At 39.6% G+C, this 19,637-nt stretch overlaps 1 protein-coding gene across 10 annotated transcripts in view; it reads left to right on the top strand.

Moving 5' to 3' along the window:
• The window catches only part of KIAA1217, a 232,825-nt gene that overhangs the window by 143,225 nt on the left and 69,963 nt on the right, over positions 1-19,637 (top strand). For 8 of the 10 annotated variants that reach the window (XM_083376374.1, XM_083376368.1, XM_083376370.1 and 5 more), the window contains exon 5: positions 10,794-11,596. In XM_083376374.1, coding sequence (XP_083232500.1) covers positions 10,794-11,596 — 803 coding nt within the window. Of the gene's footprint in view, positions 1-7,760; positions 8,030-10,793; positions 11,597-19,637 lie in introns of those variants that run through there. The other 2 variants (XM_083376375.1, XM_083376376.1) reach the window with 2 other exon arrangements.

The raw sequence follows: 19,637 nt of genomic DNA, 5'->3' as shown, positions 1-19,637 counted from the left end.
TCTTTATTTTCACCATATATGTATATTTAATCTTACTATATTCTTCCTTTCATCTTTGATAAAATCTAAAAAAAAGTGATTTCCAAGATGTATTAGGACAGGGCTTTCAACCTTTTCACCCATTGTACCACTTTTAGGATATGGCAACATCCGAATACCACCAGTCACCTAGCAAAGCGTCAAAAACTTAATGATCCAAAAAGGAAAAAAGTGATGAAGTACAGGTAGTCCTCGACTTACAACAGTTCACTTAGTGACTGTTCGAAGTTACAGTGGCACTGAGAAAAGTGCCCCCCAAACCACAGCTGAGCAAGACACCTGCCTGCCCACCCGGAGGCGCTCTTCCTCCTGTCCGAGGTTTTCATTGTTGTGAGCATTTCTGTTGAGGATTGGCAGCAGGGGTGGGGTGGGGGGTGTTTGGTTTTTATTCCCCTCAACTGCTAGGTGGTTGCAGCAGGTTTTGGTCACTTCACATGACCCTGGGACACTGTGACCATCATAAATATGAATCAGTTGCCAAGCATCTGAATGTAAATCACAAGACCCTGGAGATGCTGCAACATTCCAGCTGATTGGTGCTTCTTCTGGGCTCAGAAGCGCCAGGATCAGTGCTGAGCTCCAGCTGGAGCCTGGCGCTGATCCTGGCACTTCCACTGAGCCCTGACAGCCCTGCAGCTCCAGCCATCTGTCGCTCAGGCTTGTGCCGTGCTGCCACCAGTTCAGCTCATTCCCCTCCTCCGCTACCACTTTTCTAGGATGGTTGCGTACCACCTGCCAGGTGCCAATGTACCACAGGTGCTACCCATACCACTGGTTGAAAAGCCTTGTATTAGGAAGTTTATAACACAACAGAAAAGACTTTAAATTCTGTAACGGACCAGCTGCCTGTTTTCTGTTGGTTGACATAAGTATTGAAAGATACCATGAGCCTAATTAGCAGGTGATGCATCTCCCAAAGTATCAGCAAATTTTGATGTACTTATACTTGCATGGGCAACTGAAGCTTCCAAAAGATTTTCAAAGGGCAACCCCATTTAAAGCACATTGCAGCAGAATAGCGGCAAGATGTTTAGGATATACTTTAATCCTCACATGTCTTGCATGTAACCTTTAATGTAATATTTTAAGTTCAAAATCAGAACAGTGATTCCATCTCTAGCTTCCCCTCCTTGTGCTTCCTCTTGCAAGACTAAAGGAGGGTAAAGAGAGAAAAAAGAAATTAATTGTAAATGTAAAACAAAATCAAAGGGGTAAATATCCATTTTGATTGATTTCAAACACAATAGGGAAGGGAATTGCTACAAATACAATCTCTGTTGTATTCTTTGCTTGAACACTGTATGATAGCAATAGCACTTAGATTTATATACTGCTTCACAGTGCTTTATAGCCCTCTCTAAGTGGTTTACAAGGTCAGTATGTTGCCCCCAACAATCTGCATCCTCATTTTACTGACCTCAGAAGGATGGAGGTCATCCTCACCTTGAGCCGGTGAGAATCAAACTGCCAAACTGCTGGCAGCTGGCAATCAGCAGAAGTAACCGGCAGTACTGCATTCTAACCACTTTGCCACCACAGGTCTTGAGTGATGATGTATGATTGCACATAGAACAAATTAATTCAGATTTCATATTACTTGAAAATTCTCTTAATCATTAATGTAACAGAACCAACAGGAACAACTCATAGATGAAGAAACAAAAGGCAGAACTGCCACTACTAACACCACTGTGAGTTTGGAAAGCAGTACCAAGCCATGCTTATAGAATCTTGATTTCTAAATATAGATCAGAAAAGGGACGCGGTGGCTCAGTGGGTTAGGACACTGAGCTTGTCGATCAGAAGGTCGGCAGTTTGGCGGGTCGAATCCTGAGTGCCGCGTAGCAGAGTGAGCGCCTGTTACTCGTCCCAGCTTCTGCCAACCTAGCAGTTCGAAAGCACATAAAAATGCAAGTAGAAAAATAGGGACCACTACGGTGGGAAGATAACAGCGTTCCGTGCGCCTTTGGCGTCTAGTCATGCCGGCCACATGACCATGGAGACGTCCTCGGACAAGCGCTGGCTCTTCGGCTTTGAAACGGAGATGAGCACCGGCCACTGGAGTCGGAAACGACTAGCACGCATGTGTGCGGGAACCTTTACCTTTACCTTTACCAAGCCATGCTTATAGAATCTTGATTTCTAAATATAGATCAGAAAATAATTTAAACAGTCTGGATTAATCTTGGGTGCATTTTATTTTGGATTCAGAAGAGTTGAGAGATGGGAATGCTGGTGGAGGACCCCATGATCTGCATTAGATATCTGACTACTGAAGATGTTTGTGAAATTGAGTTATGCTCCTTAGGTCCAAAGACCAAAAATGCTTTGAAGCGGGCAGAAAAGCACATGCCATAACTCTTATCCCCTTCTGAAAAAGGTTGTGTCTTCTGGGCTAACATGATAGTCCAGGGTAAATAAGTGCTTGAATTAAAGAACCTCAGTGGGTTGCTACAAAGTATTTTGCAGTGGTGTGTCACAATGTGTTTTGTCCATGTCTCTTTATTACAAATGTGTTCTGGAGATGGTATGACTATTTAATGAAGTTTCTGACAGACACAAAGTATGTACTTACTCCAAAGTTCATCTATGGATACAAAAGCCTTGGTGGAGCAGTGGGCTAATGCCTCCTTAAGTAACACCAGCTGCCTGCAATTAGTGCAGGTTCGCGTCCCACCAGGCTCAAGGTTGACTCAGCCTTCCATCCTTCCGAGGTAGGTAAAATGAGGACCCAGATTGTTGGGGGCAATTAAGCTGACTTTGTAATAATGCCGCTTGGGGTTTGTGTGAAAGCCCTAATAAGCAGGCATATACATAGAATGAAGGCTACTGCTAAGCTTGTAAGCCGCCCTGAGTCTTCGGAGAAGGGCGGGATATAAATGGAATTTTATATATATATATATATATATATATATATATATATATATATATATATATATATATATATATATATATATATATATATATATATATATATGTGTGTGTGTGTGTGTGTGTGTGTGTGTGTGTGTGTGTGTGTGTGTGTGTTTTCTGAGGTTTTCGCGGGTGTTCGTATGTGCATCTTTGGTTATTCGGGTTTTTCCCCGCGTAGAACTAAAGGTGTAGGGGCGACGTTTCGACGGAATCCCATCCGTCATCATCAGGCTGGTGGCTTCTGCTTCCCAGTCTCCCAGAAGAAGGAAGCAGAAGCCACCAGCCTGATGATGACGGATGGGATTCCGTCGAAACGTCGCCCATACACCTTTAGTTCTACGCGGGGAAAAACCCGAATAACCAAAGATGCATATATATATAATCCCATTTGTATTGACGTTTTCCTATCCTCTGGTTAGTGGATCTGTTCTTCTGAATGGTCCCTTTTACTTCTACTCTAAAAATATATGTCAAGTTAGAGGGGGAAAAACTTTTAGTGTAAACAAAACTACTTAATAGTAATTAATTATGCTTTAGATATTGCAGAGTCTGGTAGTTAGAGCTTGAGGGCTCCTGATAAAGTAATTAAAATGGGGGATGATGCTTGAGCAGTTTATATATGTTACTGGAACTATGAGATTAAATTGCAACCATGACAGTGATCAACTCATGCATTATGTATATAGCTGTTATCCAAACAGAAGCTTAGAGCAGATGAATGCAACATGATCCATTCTAGAAATTGCATAAATATAGGTCTGAATGGCAAGCTTGAATTTCCATCTCATTGGCCTTAAGGCACCTAGGCCCAGTTAAAGTATGCTTCACATTGAGTTAACAGCCTTTATTCAACCTGACAGTGATTGGCCCCAAATGGAGACCCTTCAGGCTCTTACTATTTTCAGTAATCATGGTATCTGATTGAATACTGTGTTTCCATTGATTCTGAATAACTCCCTCCCCCAGGAGAAAATAGTCTTTCTGAGTTGCTTAGTACTTTCATCAAAGCCAATACGTATTCAACCAGTGAATCTTTTAGAAAATGTTTTCATGCTGCTGCAATGATTATTCTATATTTCTGTGCAATTCACATTCTTACATTTTAATAGACACCCAATTATTCTTGAAGGAAATGCTCATACTCAAGTATTTTAAGATTTTTGCTGCAGACATTTAAACAGACTTAGTTCTTCCTCAGAAGGGCTAAATACAAATGGTCACAGGCAACACGTTACAGATAAGTACATATGGTGTTTGTTTGGGATTGGCAAAATACTAACTGAGCAAGCAGAGAAATAGTCCGGATATCTTTATCAGGGGAAAGAAGCCAATGTTTTGAGAGGGTGCAGAATAGTCTATTATAGCCGCAGTTGTCCCTACCACATCCCTGCACAACATGGCACACACACAGAGAGAGAGAGACTCATCTGCACAGTTGATGCTGAGGCAAAGGCATTTAGAGCAACCATAGAAGTCAGAGAAAAAAATCTTAGTGATTCAAACCAATAATCAAATCCGACATATTTATGCAGAGGTCAGATTTGGAAACACTCATCTGGCACAGGTTAGCTCAAACGTTACCCCCTCATGACCCAAAGGACCTCCAATTAAAATATATGTTTATGTTGAGTGTGTATGTACGTACACACACACACACACACACACACACACACAAAATTGTCAAAGGGTACCAAAACCTAATGACATATATAGTTGAAATTGTAGAAGACTCCTTGAAACTCAACAATGTCCTGCAGTTGGGGCACAGTGAAAAGTTAATTACAAACTTGGATGGAGGTTACATTATCCTAAGAAGTAGCAAGAAGTCGTTCCTGGTGTCTCTTTCCCTGTGAAAATTGAACTTTGATGTATCGACTGAATCTTCTCTACAGTTCCTCTTGTTAAGAGACCAAATGAATCCTAAACAGCACTACAAGCATGAGCGCCAAATAATACTTGGCAGTCTTATTTCAGAGTTGGACTGATACCAGGGAGACCCAAATTCAAATTTCTACTATGCCATGACATTTAACCTGAATTTTTGGAACAGGTATTATCTCACAGTGTTTTGGTAAGAACAAAAATGGGTGCCCTCCCCAGTTAAAGGAAGACAAAAAAAGAAAGAAGTATATAATGTAAATCAGTTCTGTCTGTTGAAAGTTTACAGAAAGGTTTCATATTTGCCTCAAAATATTGGATGGCATCCCTTGGCAGCCTAGTTAAAGTTTTACCTTTGCCCCCATGCATAAATACACAATATTCTGAGACTGCAGATGAAGCTAACATAGCCACTAATGGGATAATTCTTTCCCAGCTTAGTTGAGCCACTTAACCTGCCATTCTCCCCTATAGAAATTCTTGCCACTCTCAAACTGAAGCCAAGCCTTTTCTTTTCCTAGAGCACAATTGTAGGGTTATGCTGCAACCTTATCTGAAGAAAAGCACTGGGCTCCCTGTTGTGACTTACATATGCCCGTTGGAGTCTGAAGATCTTTTTGTGTATACAAAGAATTATTCTTTTGATTACTGGTAATCATCTTTTAAACCAGATAATGTTTTTCAGGCTTGTTTGGATTAATGCTTTGCAGTGATTAAAAAAAGGCTATTGCGATAACCCAGAAATTAAAGGTATCAGTGAGAAAAAATAGTCATCACCAAGGTGTGTAATGATTATGATGTTGGAATAGGATCGAGAGTAATTCTTTCTCAACCAGATCCTATTTTACAGTTATTGTTGCGGGGGGGGGGGGGGAATGTGGGAATGAATGTTATGCTCCTACTTCAATGTTTCTCAACCTTGGCATCTTTAAGATGGGTGAACTTCAATTTCCAGAATTCCCCAGCCAGCGAGCCTGCATGGAGGCACACTCACACACACACACACACACACACACACACACACTACAGGAAGTCTCGACTTACAACTACAACTGACCCAAAATTTCTGTTGCTAAGCAAGACAGTTGTTAAGTGACTTTTGTCCCATTTTACAATCTTTCTTGCCATAGTTGTTGAGTGAATCACCGCAGTTGTTAAGTTAGTGACTTGACTGTTAAGTGAATCTGGCTTCCTCATTGACTTTACTTGTCAGAAGGTCAGAAAAGGTGATCACGTGACCCTGGGACACTGCACTGCAGCTGTCATAAATAATGAGCCACTTGTCAAGCACCTGAATTTTGATCAGATGACTGTGGGGATTCCACAATGATCATAAGTGTGAAAAAACATTCATAAGTCTCTTTTTTTAGCACTGTCATTCAAACAGTCCTAAATGAAGTAAGTAAAATTTATTACTTCATTACACTAATTAGCCATAGTGTGTGAACCGATTGACATCCAAATGGATTTTCCAGTGGGTGTGTCTCCCATTACAGCAACTTTCTCCTATGGGATTACAATCCCCAACTCATAACCCATGCACCCACAGGCTGGGCAGGAGTGTTGTGATTCAGGGTCAGCCTGTGGGTTCAGCATTTGGGTCGGACGACTCAGAGGAGGAGGAGGGGGGTGTTGGAGAGGTTGCTGAGGGGGTTGGAGAGCTTGCTGATGAGAGCCCTCAGCCAAGCCCCTCCCACCTGGTCACAACGCAGACCCAGCTGTGTGAGCCTGACAGCGTGGATGAAGATGACCCACAGCTGGCCCTGTTCAAGGACGCCCGACGCAGGAGGTAGTCAATCAGGAGTAAACAGAGGAAGGCAATGGGGCACCTCGGAAGGAGGCAGAGAGAAGCCACGCCCTGAACTGTTTAAAAGGGGAATGTGTGGGAGGGCTGGTTTGCTGAAGGCAACAGCTCCTGTTTCATGGTTCGTGTTTGCTCTCTTTGCTCTGTTTATGTTTTTATGTTAATAAATTTGGCAGGCTTAGTTCCAGCCTCTTGCCTTCTTGTAAAAGGGGTTGTCCCTGCCTTATCTGCAGGGCCGGTAGCAGGCTGGTACAGAACAAGGATAAAATCTGATGTTCAGCACATCTGGAGGGCCCTGGGATAAGAAAGCGGACCTGAAGCAAGTATCTTTGTGTTCATTAGTACCCATAGACAAGCGGTAGGCAACCTCGGCTCTTTTATGACTCATGGACTTCAACTCCCAGAATTCTGCTGGCTCAGGAATTCTGGGAGTTGAAGTCCATGAGTCATAAAAGAGCCGAGGTTGCCTACCCGTGCCATACATAATCAAGAAGGTGACACCTTTCATGTTTTCATTGTTTTCTACCTCTTCTACAGCAACCCAACCTAATTGCATATGTAATGTTCTGCAGATAGGAGTGGCTTTGATTTATGGTGACTCCCTCCCAAGTTCAGCCTGGTAAAGCAGCTAAGGTAACAAGTTAATTAGTAGACAGGTCTCTTGATTTCTCCTGGTGCAGTTAAAAGGGCAGGCTTTTTTCCCCTGTACATCTGGGCTGCAGATGAAGTAGGCATATTTGGGGGTTTGGTTTTTTTTGGAATAGACTGAATTTTGTTAGCTGTTTAAGTTTATTGAAATGTGAACATTTACAAACATTTTTGTTGTGCAATTATTGTAAGGACACTGCTTATGGATTTTTAGAGAGAGAGAGAGAGAGGGAGGGAGGGAGGGAGGGGAAGAGAAGGGGGGAGAAAGAGAGAGAGAGAGTTGAAAATGTCTTGTGGTTGTTGTTTTTTTCTTCTCTCTTTCTTTGGAAGACTGTATTCTTCACAAATTGCCATGTTCTGTGCTTTTCATGTGCGTGCTTTACTCAGGGAGCCAATGTGCAATCTGGAATGTTGCAGGGCTTCTGACTGGATGACATGCCAAAGGGTGTTATTTAGTGACTAATTTGCAAGAGGAGGAGAAACTGAGATGTTTGTTGTGGGAGAAAAGTACTTTGAGCTATTGGTGCAGTGCCGTTTGAAGGACTGAGTGAAGCAAGCAGGGCATTCTTCAGACCAACATGAGAAGCCTTTTTTGATACCGGTAGTCCTCAAGAAGATGAATGTAGGAACATTTGTCATTCTATAATCTAGATGGAGATTTTATAGATTGAAAAGCAAAACATTGCAAGATGTGGGGTACAGTTTAGTGATTGTCTGGTCTACCAGAAAGACTTGCTTATTTTAATTGTAAGTGGATTTCTTTTTTCTTTTCTTTTTCTTTTTTTTTGGCACAGAAGAAAAGCTTGGGAGAAGAAATACATTGACAGTTTGGAGTAAACTCAGTTTGCTGCTTTTCAATATTTCTTCAACAATATTTAATAAAAGAAAGAGCTAATAAAAGGGTTTGAGAAAAGTTGATCTAAAAGGTTTGTGCTTCAAAAGAATACTGGATGGAAGAAGCAAGGTGGCATATGGGTAGATCTATAATTAACAGAGGCTACTCCACTTACAACAATAAATTATTGTTGTTTAAAGACAATTGAGAGACACTGCATTTGCTTAGATTTCAGTATGTAATGAAGTCGTTTCAGTTTAAAGACAAATTGGTGGTTGTATTTCCTTCTGGCATAATAAGTTGAAAGAGTTGCTAAATGCGTATGTGTTAAGAAATGTAAAAACTGATCTGATACTCAGGTTTATCTTTCAAAAATAAACCTCTGAGGAGGTAAGCGATACATATAAGCACATATGGCAATGGAATAATTGAAATATCTAAACTGTAATAAATGAAGTACTGTATAAATGTGTGGATATATTATAGAATACATGTATAACATAAAACAGAAATAGAAAGGTATTTGAACTTTGTGTATGCTTGTGTGTGTAAAGGCTCTGGCCAGTTATGCCAAGACGAATATTCATCTGGATAGAATTGGGATGTAGATGTATTGGTCATCAGAAGATTATTATTTCCTACAAGATGAACTTCTTAAAGGAACAATTTTCTGCCTGACCAGTAGTTGATAACACCATATAATTGTGTTTAGCTGTGTATTATGTTAAAAGTAAGGACATCCAAACTGGCCTCAGTTTCCTAGCAGATGTGTTGCAGATAACACATAATACGCTTTGGCAAGGCTGGTGCAATGCAGGTAGGTGTCATAACTGACAATCCAAAAGTCCTTTCTTTTCTGGGCGTTTATGTGAATCAAAGCAACATTTTAGTCCAATTAGTAAAAGAAGACTGCCATTCAGTGCAAAGAGGATTTAACTGTTCAGAAACTGAATGTAAGTCAGAGAAGAGGGAATTCTATGTAGGTGGGCTATTCCTGAAATATTCTTACTTTCTACTGCTAACATAATTAATTTGGAGGTGTTGATTTTTGTTGATTTTTAATAAACATATTGTTTTTAGAAATGTAGACCTAAGAAGAAATAAATAAACAGTTGAAAGCAAGTGAAGGCGATAATACATGTAATAGTCCCTTTCATTGGCACTTTTGAAGGAGTTAGATTTAGCCATGGATCCTTTACGAGCTGTACTTGCAGTAGATAGATGGGGTCTGTATAGTACGATTTGTGGGAAAGCCTGAAATGCTTATTTGCACATCACAATTTAACTTGAGAAGCTTGAGTGTATTGCTCGGTGTTTGTTTGAAATACTTCACATCCTGCTACCACACCTTATTTCTTGCTTAATTTTGTAGTTGCTGCAGTAAGCACAGTTGCTGTGCTTAAGGCTACAAAACTTCACTTTGACCTTTGGCCAGAAGAGTCCTTTATAGGCTCTGGCTGTGTAAAGGAGTGTAATAGGAACTATAATTGTATATTCTGGCATGGGTATTGACATCAGGATAAAAGCAAACTTATGGATGGGGAAGGAAGAGGTTGCAATTCTGTGTTTTGGTAGCAGTGCAGAGAATCTTGTGTTGCTACTCAGTGGGAAACATCCTCTCTGTGTATTAAAATTCTGGAAAGTTATTTTGCTAAGTACCGTAAGATCACCATGCAGAATGTACCACATTCCAATGAAATGAATGTTTTGGGGATTTAACACCAGAACATTGTGCTTAATTTGCAGCTAAGATACTTTAAATCTAATTCTATTCTTATTAAATAAAGCATGTCAATAATATTTGTAAATCACACATACAAATATCCAGAAATAATAAAAGGTGCAGAACTTCTTCTCAAAGAAATATTAGATTTTGCCATTCAGAATGCTACTAGGGAATTACATGAGTGCATGATAGCTGGAAGAGGTTAGTGGACTAAACTGACTTGGTATAAACCCAGATCATTTAGCACATGCCTAAATGGAAGTCATCCGGTATTGAATTGACTTATTCTGCTGAAAACGTATTCCAAAAGGAGATTCTTGCTTTGTCAGCTGATATTTCCTAAATCAGGGGTCCCCAACCCCAGGTCCGTGGACTGGTACCAGGCCGCTTCATGCCAGCAACCGGTCTGCACAAACAAGCAAAGCCCCATCCATGGGATGCAAGTAGCACACAAAACCATGCACTCTCCAGTCTACACAAAAACATTTGTCCATGGAACCGGTCCCTGGTGTCCAAAAGGTTGGGGACCTCTGTCCTAAATGGTTTTGCTTTTCAAATCTGATTTCAAAATCAAAAGAGTCCCCACCTTTCTTTCATGTCTCCCTTTTCTCTTAAAGTGCACGCAATGTAACAGATGACATATTCTTGGGGAAGTTACCCTATATGTGCATTTTTACTCTCTGAAAGTCTGAAAGGCAACAGATGGCTATTTGAAATCCAAATAATGTAGCTATATTAATACATTACTTTGTAGATGTAAAAATGGACTATGTCTGGGTAAGAGTCTTCAGTACGGTTGATATTTGACATCAGTTTTCTTGTGTGATCTTACTATTCTGCACCTAGTGAAAGTTTGGATAATGATGATGATAATGATCTTGATGTATCATTACTGTCTATTAATCAAACAAGAACAAAAGCTTTTCTAAGTCAGTTTCTTTGTCTTGCAGATGCAAAGAGAAATCTTCCCAAATACTTCTCGGCCAGGATCTGTTTCACATCCTCCTCATGCACTTCCAACCTCCCCTCCTCCTATGGCAGTGCCACATTCAATGCCTCCTTCTCCATCCCGGATCCCATATAGTATTAGGCCAGTCAGTGGTCCTGGCAATGCAACCATTCCCCGAGATAGGCTTTCTAACATTCCTGGACCACGGTCCATCTCACCGAGCCCAAGTGCCATCTTGGAAAGGAGGGATGTGAAACCGGATGAAGACATGGGCAACAAGACCCTTACTCTTTTCCGAAATGAGGGGCTGTATGCTGATCCCTATTTGTTCCATGAGGGCAGAATGAGCATTGCGAGTTCACACACAGGACATCCCCTTGATGTACCCGATCACATCATTGCCTACCATCGTAGCACAATGAGGTCTTCAGGCACTTACTGCAGTCCTCCTGTGCAAACAGAACTTCTGGAGCAATCACTATATCGACAGAAATCAAGGAAGTATCCTGAAAGTCTTTTGCCAACTCTGAGTTCCAAAACACCACCTGCCTCTCCTCATCGAGTGGCTGACATTCGAATGATAGACATTCATACACACCAAGTGTCACCGCACACCATTCACCTTGACAGGTCATCCCCCAGTCGACAATCTCTCAAGAAAGATCCAGGGACTCCTGTCTTTGTGGAAGGGAAAGCTCGAAATACCCTAGGTTTATCTGGCATGGCTGAGGTGGCCCCTGTGATTCCTGACAAGAAGGTTTTTGGCTATGGAACAGCAGTAATACCAAAAGAGAATGAAACCAGGTAAGATGAAGTAAGGTGCTCTGGATTTAAACCAGACATGTAGCTAGAATGTGACCAATCAAGCTAGTGAGTTGCATCAGGCAGTTTGAAGAATCATCATTACGGCTAGCCTTTGACCCAGAGCAGAGGTTTGAAAAGATCAGTATAGAAACTAGGATCTAAATTTATTTTTCGGCATACACACATTGCTAGTAATAATTTGGAAATCACAATGCCGGGCCAAAGTACAGATGACACTGAATGTGCCATTTGCAGCTATGTCAAGATTTATTTATTTAATAGAAGATATAGAGGAAGGATCACCTTTTATCTCCATAGCTAGGATTGCAGTTCTGATCCACAACACACATATTTTTTATTGGCTTGGAGTTGGGTGGTGGGTGGGAAGAGAGCTAAATGGGAAGGGGAACTCTCATTGGGACTGTAGGTGGGAGAGGAATAATTAACTCTCCCTGTATTTGCCCCAAAATGGTTTCCCCAGTATGTTTACTATTATGATGTTTGTTATCCTGGTGTAGTTGCAAATGATGCATTTAGAGGTAAATTTTTTGGCTAATGTTTACAAAAGATATGGTGGAGACATATTTATAATCATCAAATAATGTTTTTCACAGTAAATAACATCTAATGTATATTATACCACATTAAGACTTCCTGATAGAATATAAAGCTGTATCCTCACAAAAAAAGAAAGGCTCTATTTATAGAAATGTTCTATATCTTAATGGTATAATTCATAGGATTTCTTTCAATGTATATTTTAATTGTTTGTTAAGAAGATGACTAACTGGGTTGTTTTTTTGATCTAAAACTAACAACAGAAGAATAAGCAGTTGTATCTGATATTTACGAGTAAGTATATCATGTTGGATTTAGCACTGCAGTTTCTTCATTATAGAGTCAAGATGGGTTTTTCCTTTCTTCACTAGTATACCAGTTGCTTATTCCATTTACTAAAAAGTTCAAATTTATGTACAAAAATTTAGCGTTTTTCTGTTTACTCATTTTGAATGGAACTTGAAATTGGAGAAAGAGAATATATTTTTTATTTTTATGATTCTTTAACCCCTTTATTTGGGATTGAGTTGGGGCGACTAGATGGAGCTGAGCGTTTACTGGCTGGATGCCCTTCCTGATGCCTAGGCAGAGTTCAGCGCAGATATTTTCTCTTTGCGCCTGATAGAGAAGCATCTGCCGCTGCCTAGGATTGAACTCTCAACCTTCCGAATGAAAGGTTAGCATCCTCACCTCTAGGCCAGCGGAAGGTTGAAAGGACAAACAGAATACATTACCATAAATTATTTAAATAATATTTATCTCGTTAGAAAAAAAATAAAGACTACCTGAGAAATAATAAGGGAAAGCTTATGAATATTGTTAGAATACTCATTTATATTATTTTCAAATTAATTCCCCATAACACAAAATACATTTTTATTCAGCCTTGCTTTGTGTTTTAGAAACACATTTATACTATTCAGACATATTTGTTCTCTTTAGCAAAAAGAAAAAAAATGTAGTTCTAATTCATTTACTGAAGCAAAGTTTTCAGAAAGGAGGTAAAAAAACACTCAATATGGAGATTTCAACCATGCAATAGAAGCCTCACCTCTTTTTTTACATACATGAGAATTATCATCTATGGTGAAATGATAGAAGAGTTTTTTCAAGGGAAACAACATGTTTGAAAAAATTGAAAGTTAAATTTTATCAAAGTATTGTTTCCATCTCTCTTCCATCACATGCAAAAAGGGATCGAAAACTCCCATTTTTTTAGTGGCACCTAGGCATGGGCAAATATATCTTGTTAGAAAAGGAGAATCAAACTGAATTTTAAAATATTTAATATAGTTGATAATATAGTTAATACAGTTGACATTTTTTTTGTAATGGATCAGCTTTGTGAACATAATTAGCAGGTCTGCTAGCCACTGACCATGGCAGCCATTAGACTGAGCCAGCCAGCCAGTTGCTAATAGAATCCTGGTTGAGATGTTCCAACTGATCTTCTCTGTAATATCCTTATTTAAATAAGTTGTATGAAGATTATTTGCTGGGACCACAGAAGTTTCTTAAAACAAAACTTTTTAAAAGAAACATAACACATCTGTTTCTAGTGTCGATTTTGGCTGAACATAAAATAACACAAATATACTCTATGGAGCAAAAGAATTATTAAAATGTGAGGTAGAATATTTGAGGTATGTCAGTAGAAAAGAGATAATATGCAATATATGTTAACAATAAATCATGTTTCAGATGTTTTACTTTAATTTCATCCCTCCCCATCTTTGTTTGGTCATTTCTTTATAGTTATTCCAGTTCAAAGATATTCTCATTTATGAACTGCAGTATTTTACAAATGTCAATCTGAAGAATATGGGAATCAGAAGGTGGGAAGATGGGAAGAGATTAAATTTCCAAAGCAGGGAATTTGATGGGAGGGAAGTGCCAGTCTTGCTTGGTTTTCAGACTGCAGAGAATTCTGGGATTTAGTGATAAGATCTGGGGTTGGTATCGCTGCAGTTCTCATTTCTAATCACTAGAGTAACATAGTTCACACACAACACTAAACCATTAGGTTGTTTATGATCAGTGCTTTTTTTGTAAAAGAAAAAGGTGCCGGAACTCACACATGTCATACAACCCGCCTTGTCTACCCTACAAGGTTCCATCCAAAAAAGGTGCCGGAACTCCGTTCTGGGCGTTCTGTGACAAAAAAAAGCCCTGTTTATAATTATGTTTGAACCAGCCTTCCTGGTTTGCTTTTTATGTGCAAAGGCACTCCTATTGTCAGAGGCTCCCAATTCAGACTCTGGGTGATTGACATTTTCCATACTTAATAATTAATTCCAGATTTCTAATGTTATTATTAGGACATTATTGTGCCATTGACTACATTATGCGTTAAGAGGGATTGTCTGGGACAATAAATTGTTTGGAGGTTTCTTTTAGAAATTTTCTGGACAATTGCTTGCAGAGCAATTTTCTGTCTATTGAATTCCATCTCTAGCTAACTCTAGCTTTCTGGAGACAGTTGCCTCAGATCCCAGAAGTTGATCTGCTATTACATTTAACATTGCCTAAGAAGCTTTAAGCAAATCTTATAAAATGCTCACTCAGGAAGTTTATGCACATTCTTATCAAATTGGCAGTAACAAATAGAGCTTCTCAACATAAAGACTTATGGGCCAAATGCAGCACAGGGTAAACTTCTACAGCCCCCTACACCGTGAGCTGTGTTTTTTTTAAAAAAAAACATTTGTGGCTGTGGAGCCTTTTATGAAGATTCTTTGGAACACAAACCATTTCTGTGAATTCATATAGTAATAAATCTAGGAAACATAATATTTTCAAGATTTTAAATGCAATTATATAATAAGGGAAAGCAGTTGATTAGCAGTGGTATGACATGGCAAATACAAATTCTAGTGTTTTCACAGACTGTCAATCCCTTCAAAGCAAGGCCTGAAACTGACAAATCTGATATCCTACAGATATGTTAAACACCAAGAGCCCCTAGCTAAATTGGGAAGAGTCTTTAGGGCATCAGGTTCAACTTTAATTAAACAAAAACCTCAAGCATCTATAAAGAAGTCTATTGCCAACCATGAGCTAAGCTTAATATCATAGGAGAGATATAAAATATAAAAACAATATAAATATAAAAACAAAGGAAAAGAGAGGTCTAAAAAGCTTCTAGAAATGGGAAATCACACTGAAGCATTGCTTAGATAATTTTAAGGTCCAATGTGGAGATCAATTTAATCAAATATAAGACCTTAACTTAAATTATCTTTAGTTAGGTAAGACAGGAAGATGGCCATTCTACATTGTTACTAAAAAGAAATTAAAAAACAGAGATATACAGATTGTCCTTGATGTACAACAGTTCATTTAATGACTGTTCAAAGTTACAATGACCATGAAAAAGTGACTTCTGACCATTTTGCACACTTATGACTGTTGCAGCATCCCTGTGGTCACATGATCAAAATTCAAACACTTGGCAACTGACTTATATTTGTGATGGTTGTAGTGTCTCAAGGTTATGTGATCACTTTTTGCAACCTTCTGACAAGAACAGTCAATGAAAAAGCCATATTCACTTAATAACCATGTTACTAAGTTAACAACTACAATGATTCATTTAACAAGATCCTAAAATGAAGCAAAATTCACTTAACAAATATCTTGCTTAGCAACAAAATTTTTCGGCTCAATTGTCTTCGTAACGTGAGGACTACCTGCATACACGTCTGACTGACGTCCAGGTTTGGGACCTTCTACCATAATAGTCTTCTAATTGATTGATTGATAGATTATATGTTAACATGTTACTGTGAACTCTTAATGACCATATGGGTAGAATTTCTCCATAATGATTTGTTCACAATCTGGGCCTTTAGCTTTCCCAACAGTATACCCATAACTGTAGCAATTTAATACATTCACCTTGCTAATAGTTGTCCATTTCTTCTGTTTTACTTAGCTTTCTTGAGTGTTATATACTTCTCAAGAAAGCTAAGTCTTCATATCATGTGTTCAAAATTTGAGGAATAAAATAATGAATGAGAGTAATTTTGATTGTTTTAATTAAAAAAGCAAAGGTGTAAAAGTTCTAAATTTGAGTCTTCCTTTGAATTTAAGGCCTATTCAGTCTAGCTCATTATTGAGGCTTCAGGAAAATGCCATTTGAAATAGTTCTTCTTTTCCAAATTGAAAGGAACATTTTTTACATGGGGAAAAGGAGGGGGGAGCGAGAGAGAAACAGTAAAAGTGGGGCAGAATAAATCTGCTTAAAAAGTAGGAAAAATATTTATTATTTTTTTTTATTTTAATTCTATTTATATCCCGCCCTTCTCCGAAGACTCAGGGCGGCTTACAAGCTTAGCAATAGCCTTCATTCTATGTATATGCCTGCTTATTAGGGCTTTCACACACACCCCAAGCGGCATTATTACAAAGTCAGCTTAATTGCCCCCAACAATCTGGGTCCTCATTTTACCTACCTCAGAAGGATGGAAGGCTGAGTCAACCTTGAGCCTGGTGGGACTCGAACCTGCACTAATTGCAGGCAGCTGGTGTTACTTAAGGAGGCATTAGCCCACTGCTCCACCAATTTGCTCCACAATCCAGAATGAAATGTGTTGCTTTGCTTCTTCCCTACCACCTGTAACTGACCATCTTCAGACTTCATTGGAAAGATAGTAGACTTAATGAACACTCCTTAATATTGCTCTTCAAAATTATTTCAGATTTTGCATGATCTAAAGCAAGAATGACAGTTTTCTGTCCTTTCTTAGTATGCTGGTTATTTTTAGTTGATAGTCTCTTCTATATAATGGTGCTTCACTCCTTGATATCACAAATTTTCATTTCTCAGCCAGAAGGAAATTTCATACCAACCTACAAGGTGGTTCATGAAAGAGGCAAGAATTTTGATGGTACACTACTGCAGCCAAGAAAAGTGTATTTGTATTTTGATCAGTAACTTTTATATTTGACTTGGTGTCAAACCAGTTGGCAGCTCCTATTTATCAGTGATGCTGCCGGCGTCAACTTCCCTCCGCCCTGTGCGTTCCCACAGAGAGGGCCTCCTCAGGGTGCCTCCGGTCAGAGAATGTCGGCTGGCGGCCCCCAGGGGGAGGGCCTTCTCTGTGGGCGCTCCGGCCTTATGGAACCAGTTGCCGGTCGAGCTCCGGACGGCACCGGACCTTTGCTCCTTCCGACGCGGTCTGAAGACCCACTTATTCGAACAAGCTGGCCTGGCCTGATGGGGGGATTTTAGGGTTTTTAATTGGTTTTTATACTGTATTGTTTTATTGGGTGATTATTTAATTCTCTTTTTAATTTTTGTATTTGTTATTTATATGTGCCCTGTTCACCGCCCTGAGTCCCTCGGGAGAAGGGTGGTATATAAATTTAATAAATAATAATAATATAATAATAATAGCCTTCAAGCATTTTAGCCTTTGGCTCTGTAATAAGGGGCAAGGCACCCACAGGGTCAAACAAACCACTCTCTCTGAATCCCTTTGGTTCTGATGTAAGCCATACCTTGGGGTGAGTGGCAACTGGAAAACCTGATTGCTTTCCTGTCATGTACACAAACATTGCTATACATAGATTTTTCCCTTTCTCACCAACCCCCTTGGGAACTAGCTATTGATTGAAGGGAAGATCTTGCCTTATTCTAGGTCTGGCTAAATTGTATGAAGCAGGAAAATCTATGGTTCAGCCAAGTTGAGGGAGGGACTAGAAGGCCACGAGTCAACCTAGGATTTAAACAAAAACTTTATGGAAGATATTAAAAGAAGAGAGAGTTCAACCTATGACACAGTTTTTAAAAATCCTAATACAATTTTAACCATAGCTAAACGCCACTATTTCCAGCCTTACCTGAGGGAACCTCTTCATTTAGAAGGTTAAGCAATTCCCTCTAGGCCAGGGGTGTCAAACTCACAACGTCACGTGTCATGACTTTTTTTCCATTGCCGGCAATGTGGTGGGCGCGGTTTCACCATGACGCATCTAGCCCTTGGGCCGGCAGTTTGTCACCCCTGCTCTAGACATATACAACTGGCTTGTGATTTAAAGGGCCAGCTGCAGGGCAGCTCAGTATGACCACTGATTTGGATAGAAAGAGTTGGACTAACAGGTTTTTCTATATTTCATTGCACCAGACAGTGAGAGCTAGGTTTGATGGAGCCCAGGAGTCCAAGGGCAGTTGGAAATGGAGTTTTTTTGGAGAGCGTTTGGACTTAATGCTTGATTTCATGTTCTTTTGTTCTGGGATGTTTCAGGGATTTTTTTTCAATATTTTATTTGGTTTAGGTAAAGGTAAAGGTTCTCCCGCACATGTGTGCTGGTCATTTCTGACTCTAGGGGCCGGTGCTCATCTCTGTTTCAAAGCCGAAGAGCCAGTGCTTGTCCAAGGACGTCTCTGTGGTCATGTGGCCGGCATGACTGGACGCCAAAGGCACACGGAACGCTGTTACCTTCCCACCGTAGTGGTCCCTATTTTTCTACTTGCATTTTTACGTGCTTTCGAACTGCTAGGTTGGCAGAAGCTGGGACGAGTAACAGGCGCTCACTCTGTTACGCGGCACTCGGGATTCGACCCGCCAAACTGCCAACCTTCTGATCGACAGGCTCAGTGTCCTAACCCACTGAGCCACTGCGTATTTGGTTTACAGATCATGTATTCTTGAAGAACTGTCGGGAATCCTATGAGATTGCAGTGGAGTATAAACATAAATAACTGTTGATAGTATATAGTTTGGTAATGAAACATCTGCAAGAACACAGCCAAACTCAGAGAGCACCAAGAATCCAAATATCAATAAATAACTGTCATCTAATCAACATCTGGATTTTTATATCCTAGTTCTGGTAGCCATGTGTGAGTTGCAGCACAAATGCTGGAGAACATCAGGTTTAATTTAGAAAGTTCCAAGTGCATTTCTGTTTATGAGGAAAGATCAAGAAAGACTCAGCTATCATCCTGGAAAGCCACCATCAGCCAAATTAAATAATAAAGTTTAGGATGTATGCCAGTATCTATCTGGCTCCAAACAGGATCAGAAAATTTTGTTCATCAGTTACATTAATTCCTCTATTTCTTCAGGCAGTTCATATTTTGAAAGTTCATGTCTGACTGAACAACAATTTTTGACTGATCAAGGATTTGAATGAGGATTTCAGTATTCGCCATGCAACATTTTGATCATCACAATATTTGATTTCCAAAATTCAGATGATTCTGAACTACAACTCCCAGAAGCCCCATCTAACATACCTGATGGTGATGAATTCTAGGAATACTTGTTCAGTTACATCTGGAAAGCTACAAATTCCTAATCCTTAAACCCTTGGGTGTCAGGATTGGCAAATACTTTTTTTCTGCTTGAGGCCTTGAGAGCTGTTGGGAGTAAGACTAGATAATTCCAGATTATCTGTTTAAACAAGACAGCTTTAGAAAACAAGAGGAGAAAATAATTGCCAATGAGTATAACTGAGACAGAACTAGTATTTTATC

The sequence above is a fragment of the Vipera ursinii genome (genome assembly GCF_947247035.1).
Source record: "Vipera ursinii genome assembly, chromosome: Z".
NCBI lineage: Eukaryota > Metazoa > Chordata > Lepidosauria > Squamata > Viperidae > Vipera > Vipera ursinii.
This window is presented reverse-complemented; position numbering and strand designations above follow the sequence as displayed.